This window comes from Petromyzon marinus, chromosome 84 (assembly GCF_048934315.1).
Source record: "Petromyzon marinus isolate PM22_M1 ecotype Great Lakes invasive population chromosome 84, UKy_Petmar_22M1.pri1.0, whole genome shotgun sequence".
Classification (NCBI taxonomy): Eukaryota; Metazoa; Chordata; class Hyperoartia; order Petromyzontiformes; family Petromyzontidae; genus Petromyzon; species Petromyzon marinus.
In genome coordinates this window covers 92,501-100,000 of record NC_133749.1, presented here as the reverse complement: position 1 = coordinate 100,000, position 7,500 = coordinate 92,501, and the positions used below count along the sequence as shown (strand labels likewise).

At 47.0% G+C, this 7,500-nt stretch overlaps 1 protein-coding gene across 3 annotated transcripts in view; it reads left to right on the top strand.

Moving 5' to 3' along the window:
- Positions 1–7,500, top strand: part of LOC142907846 (sin3 histone deacetylase corepressor complex component SDS3-like) — a 41,717-nt gene that overhangs the window by 8,543 nt on the left and 25,674 nt on the right. Inside the window, exons 7-8 of one of the 3 annotated variants that reach the window (XM_076057682.1) lie at positions 1,780–1,875; positions 7,434–7,495. In XM_076057682.1, coding sequence (XP_075913797.1) covers positions 1,780–1,875; positions 7,434–7,495 — 158 coding nt within the window. Of the gene's footprint in view, positions 713–1,779; positions 3,515–7,433; positions 7,496–7,500 lie in introns of those variants that run through there. The other 2 variants (XM_076057681.1, XM_076057679.1) reach the window with 2 other exon arrangements.

Genomic DNA, 7,500 nt, shown 5'->3' with positions numbered 1-7,500 from the left:
CTCACCCACTCGGTCATTCAATCACCCACTCGCTCACCCGCTCACTCGCTCACTCGCTCATTCAATCACTCACTCGCTCACCGGCTCGCTCACTCACTCGCTCACCCACTCGCTCACCCATTCAATCACTCGCTCATCCACTCGCTCACCCTCTCGCTCACCCACTCATTCATCATCGAGACGGAGCGCCTCACCATGGAGCTCACCGGCGGTGAGGAGGAGACGCTCACCGGCTCGCTCACCGGCTCGCTCGCTCACTCACCCACTCGCTCACCCACTCGCTCACCCACTCGCTCATTCATTCAATCACCCACTCGCTCACCCACTCACTCACCCACTCGCTCACCCACTCACTCGCTCATTCAATCACTCACTCGCTCACCCACTCACTCGCTCACCCACTCGTTCACTCGCTCACCCACTCACTCACCCACTCACTCATTCAATCACTCACTCGCTCACCCACTCACTCGTTCAATCGCTCATTCAATCACTCACTCGCTCACCCACTCGCTCACCCGCTCGCTCACCCGCTCGCTCACTCACCCGCTCACCCACTCACTCGCTCATTCAATCACTCACCCACTCACTCACCCACTCGCTCACCCACTCACTCGCTCACTCGCTCATTCAATCACCCACTCGCTCACCTACTCGCTCACCCACTCATTCATCATCGAGACGGAGCGCCTCACCATGGAGCTCACCGGCGGTGAGGAGGAGACGCTCACCGGCTCGCTCACCCACTCGCTCACCCACTCGCTCACCAGCTCACCCACTCGCTCGCTCACCCGCTCGCTCACTCGCTCACCCACTCGCTTATTCAATCACTCACTCGCTCACCCACTCACTCGTTCAATCGCTCATTCAATCACTCACTCGCTCACCCACTCGCTCACCCGCTCGCTCACCCGCTCGCCCACTCACTCGCTCACTCTTCCACTCAATCGCTCACTCACCCACTCGCTCGCTCTTCCACTCACTCGCTCACTCACCCACCCACTCACTCGCTCTTCCACTCACTCGCTCACCCACTCACCCACTCACTCGCTCTTCCACTCACTCGCTCACTCACCCACTCACTCGCTTACTCTTCCACTCACTCGCTCACTCTTCCACTCACTCGCTCACTCACCCACCCACTCACTCGCTCTTCCACTCACTCGCTCACCCACCCACTCGCTCGCTCTTCCACTCACTCGCTCACTCACCCACTCACTCGCTCACCCACCCACTCACTCGCTCTTCCACTCGCTCACTCACCCACTCGCTCGCTCTTCCACTCACTCGCTCACTCACCCACCCACTCGCTCACTCACCCACTCACTCGCTCTTCCACTCACTCGCTCACTCACCCACCCACTCACTCGCTCTTCCACTCACTCGCTCACCCACTCACCCATTAACTCGCTCTTCCACTCACTCGCTCACTCACCCACCCATTAACTCGCTCTTCCACTCACTCGCTCACTCACCCACTCACTCACTCTCTCTTCCACTCACTCGCTCGCTCACCCACTCACTCACTCGCTCTTCCACTCACTCGCTCACCCACTCACCCATTAACTCGCTCTTCCACTCACTCACTCCCTCTTCCACTCACTCACCCACTTGCTTACTCACCCACTCACTCGCTCGCTCTTCCACTCACTCACCCACCCACTCACTCGCTCACTCACCCACTCACTCACTCTCTCTTCCACTCACTCGCTCACTCACCCACCCACTCGCTCGCTCTTCCACTCACTCGCTAACCCTCCCCCCCGTGTCTCCCCACAGATTCGATGGAGGTAAAGCCGATAATGACTCGCAAACTCCGCCGGAGACCAAACGATCCGGTCCCACTGCCGGACAAACGGCGAAAGCCTCCTCCTATATCCTTGAACAATACCACAACCACTATCACAACTACTACCACAACCACTATCACAACAACTACCACAACCACTATCACAACAACTACCACAACCACTATCACAACAACTACCACAACCACTATCACAACAACTACAACTACCACAACTATCACTACAACTACCACTATAACTACTACCACTACAACTATCACAACTACTACCACAACTACTACCACAACAACTACCACAACTACTACAACTACCACAACTATCACTACAACTACCACTATAACTACTACCACTACAACTATCACAACTACTACCACAACTACTACCACAACTACTACAACTACCACAACTATCACTACAACTAACTACAACAACTACTACTACTACCACAACTATCACTACAACTATCACTATAACTACTACCACTACAACTACTACCACAACTACAACTACCACAACTACTATCACAACAACTACCACAACTACTACCACAACTACTACCACAACTACTACCACAACTACTACCACAACTACTACCACAACTACTACCACAACAACTACCACAACTACTACTACTACCACAACTACTACCACAACTACTACCACAACTACTACCACAACTACTACCACAACTACTACCACAACCACTATCACAACAACTACCACAACTACTACCACAACTACTACCACAACTACTACCACTACAACTACCACTACAACTACTACCACAACTACTACCACAACTACTACCACAACTACTACCACAACCACTACCACAACTACTACAACTACCACAACTATCACTACAACTACCACTATAACTACTACCACTACAACTATCACAACTACTACCACAACTACTACCACAACTACTACAACTACCACAACTATCACTACAACTAACTACAACAACTACTACTACTACCACAACTATCACTACAACTATCACTATAACTACTACCACTACAACTACTACCACAACTACTACCACAACTACTACCACTACAACTACTACCACAACTACTACCACAACTACTACCACTACAACTACTACCACAACTACTACCACAACCACTACCACAACTACTACAACTACCACAACTATCACTACAACTACCACTATAACTACTACCACTACAACTATCACAACTACTACCACAACTACTACCACAACTACTACAACTACCACAACTATCACTACAACTAACTACAACAACTACTACTACTACCACAACTATCACTACAACTATCACTATAACTACTACCACTACAACTACTACCACAACTACAACTACCACAACTACTATCACAACAACTACCACAACTACTACCACAACTACTACCACAACTACTACCACAACCACTACCACAACCACTACCACTACCACTACAACTACTACCACAACCACTACCACAACAACTACCACAACTACTACCACAACCACTACCACAACAACTACCACAACCACTATCACAACAACTACCACAACTACTACCACAACTACTACAACTACCACAACTATCACTACAACTAACTACAACAACTACTACCACTACAACTACCACCACTCTCACTACAACTACTATCACAACAACTACCACAACTACTACTACCACAACTATCACTACAACTACCACTATAACTACTACCACTACAACTACTACCACAACAACTACTACCACTACAACTACCACAACTATCACTACAACTAACTACAACAACTACTACCACTACAACTACTACCACAACTACTACTACTACCACAACTATCACTACAACTACCACTATAACTACTACCACTACAACTACTACCACAACAACTACTACCACTACAACTACCACAACTATCACTACAACTACTACCACTACAACTACCACAACTACTACCACAACTACTACCACAACTACTACCACAACTACTACCACAACCACTACCACAACTACTACCACAACTACTACCACAACTACTACCACAACTACTACCACAACTACTACCACAACCACTATCACAACAACTACCACAACTACTACCACAACTACTACCACAACTACTACCACAACTACTACCACAACCACTACCACAACAACTACCACAACCACTATCACAACTACTACCACAACAACTACAACAGCTACCACAACTACCACAACTACTACTACTACCACAACTATCACTACAACTAACTACAACAACTACTACCACAACCACTACCACAACCACTATCACAACTACTACAACAACTACTACCACAACTACTACCACAACTACTACCACAACTACTACCACAACAACTACCACAACTACTACCACAACTACTACCACAACAACTACCACAACTACCACAACAACTACTACTACCACAACTATCACTACAACTACCACTGTAACTACTACCACTACAACTACTACCACAACTACTACCACAACAACTACTACCACTGCAACTACTACCACTACAACTACCACAACTATCACTACAACTACTATCACTACAACTACTATCACTACAACTACTACCACAACTACCACAACTACTACCACAACTACTACCACAACTACTACAACTACCACAACTATCACTACAACAACTACTACTACAACTACTACCACAACAACTACCACAACAACTACCACAACAACTACTACTACCACAACTATCACTACAACTACCACTATAACTTCTACCACAACTACCACTATAACTACTACCACAACTAACACTACTACTACCACTACAACTACTACTACCACTACAACTACTACCACAACTCCCACTACTACTACAACTACCACAACTCCCACTACAACTACCACTACAACTACTACTACAACTACTACTACAACTACCACTACAACTACCACTACAACTACTACTACAACTACTACCACAACTACAACTACCACTACTACTACTACCACAACTACTACTACAACTACCACTACAACTACAACTACTACCACAACTACCATTACAACTACCACTACAACTATTACCACAACTACTACTACAACTACCACTACTACTACAACTACTACCACAACTACTACTACAACTACCACTACTACTACAACTACTACCACAACTACCACTACTACTACAACTATAACTACCACTACAACTACTACCACAACTACCACTACAACTACTACCACCACTACAACTACTACCACCACTACAACTACCAATTCGACTACAACTACCACAACTACGACTACAACTACCACAACTAACCCTATAACTACCACAACTACCACTATCACTACTACCACTATCACTACAACTACTACCACAACTACAAATACCATAACTACCACTGTGTTATGGTGGTGTGTATGTACTGTGTGTGTGTACTGTGGTGTGTGTATGTACTGTGTGTGTGTACTGCGTGTGTAGTGTGTGTATACTGTGTGTGTGTACTGTGGTGTGTGTACTGTGTGTGTGCCGTGGTGAGTGTGTGTACTGTGTGTGTGTACCGTGTGTGTACCGTGGTCTGTGTACCGTGGTGTGTGTGTACTGTGTGTGTACCGTGTGTGTACCGTGGTCTGTGTGTACCGTGGTGTGTGTGTGTACTGTGTGTGTGTACTGTGTGTGTGTGTGTACCATGATGTGTGTGTACTGTGTGTGTACCGTGGTCTGTGTGTACCGTGGTGTGTGTGTACTGTGTGTGTGTACTGTGTGTACCATGATGTGTGTGTACTGTGTGTGTACCGTGGTGTGTGTGTACTGTGTGTACTGTGTGTGTACCGTGGTGTGTGTGTACTGTGTGTACTGTGTGTGTACCGTGGTGTGTGTGTGTACTGTGTGTGTACCGTGGTGTGTGTGTGTACTGTGTGTGTGTGTACTGTGTGTGTGTGTACTGTGTGTGTGTGTACTGTGTGTGTACTGTGTGTACTGTGTGTGTGTGTGTACTATGTGTGTGTGTGTACTGTGTGTGTACTGTGTGTGTGTGTGTACTGTGTGTGTGTACTGTGTGTGTGTACTGTGTGTGTGTGTACTGTGTGTGTACCGTGGTGTGTGTGTACTGTGTGTGTGTGTGTACTGTATGTGTGTGTACTGTGTGTGTACTGTGTGTGTGTGTACCGTGGTGTGTGTGTGTACTGTGGTGTATGTACTGTGTGTGTACTGTGTGTGTGTACTGTGTGTGTACTGTGTGTGTGTGTACCGTGGTGTGTGTGTGTACTGTGGTGTATGTACTGTGTGTGTACTGTGTGTGTACTGTGTGTGTACTGTGTGTGTGTGTACTCTGTGTGTACTGTGTGTGTGTACTCTGTGTGTACTGTGTGTACTGTGTACCGTGGTGTGTGTGTGTACTGTGTGTGTGTGTACTGTGTGTGTGTACTCTTTGTGTACTGTGTGTGTGTACTGTGTGTGTACTGTGTGTGTGTACCGTGGTGTGTGTGTGTACTGTGTGTGTACTGTGTGTGTGTACTGTGTGTGTACTGTGTGTGTGTACTGTGTGTGTGTACTCTGTGTGTGTACTGTGTGTACTGTGTGTGTGTACTGTGTGTGTACTCTGTGTATGTACTGTGTGTACTGTGTGTGTACTCTGTGTGTGTACTGTGTGTGTACTGTGTGTGTGTGTACTGTGTGTGTGTACTCTGTGTGTACTCTGTGTGTACTGTGTGTACCGTGGTGTGTGTACTGTGTGTGTGTGTGTGTACTGTGTGTGTGTGTGTGTACTGTGTGTGTGTGTGTACTGTGTGTGTGTGTACTGTGTGTGTACTGTGTGTGTGTGTGTACTGTGTGTGTGTGTGTACTGTGTGTGTGTGTGTACTGTGTGTGTGTGTGTACTGTGTGTGTGTGTGTACTGTGTGTGTGTGTGTACTGTGTGTGTGTGTGTACTGTGTGTGTACTGTGTGTGTACTGTGTGTGTACTGTGTGTGTGTGTGTACCGTGGTGTGTGTGTGTGTACTGTGTGTGTGTGTACTGTGTGTGTGTACTCTTTGTGTACTGTGTGTGTACTGTGTGTGTACTGTGTGTGTGTACCGTGGTGTGTGTGTGTACTGTGTGTGTACTGTGTGTGTGTACTCTGTGTGTACTGTGTGTGTACTGTGTGTGTACCGTGGTGTGTGTGTGTACTGTGTGTACTGTGTGTGTGTGTACTGTGTGTGTGTACTGTGTGTGTGTACTGTGTGTGTGTACTCTGTGTGTGTACTGTGTGTGTGTACTGTGTGTGTGTACTGTGTGTGTGTACTGTGTGTGTGTACTGTGTGTGTGTACTGTGTGTGTGTACTCTGTGTGTGTACTGTGTGTGTGTACTGTGTGTGTGTACTGTGTGTGTACTGTGTGTGTACTGTGTGTGTGTGTACTGTGTGTGTGTGTGTACTGTGTGTGTACCGTGGTGTGTGTACTGTGTGTGTACTGTGTGTGTACTGTGTACCGTGGTGTGTGTGTGTGTACTGTGTGTGTACCGTGGTGTGTGTGTGTACTGTGTGTACCGTGGTGTGTACTGTGTGTGTGTGTGTGTACTGTGTACTGTGTGTGTACTGTGTACCGTGGTATGTGTGTGTGGTTATCCCTGTAAGAACCCCTCTGGCAAAGTCTCTCCTTGACTGTGGACCTCACCGCAGTTGAATTATCTACTGCTGGATGAGCAGATACAGGACGACCTGAGGGTTCTCAACAAAGTGAG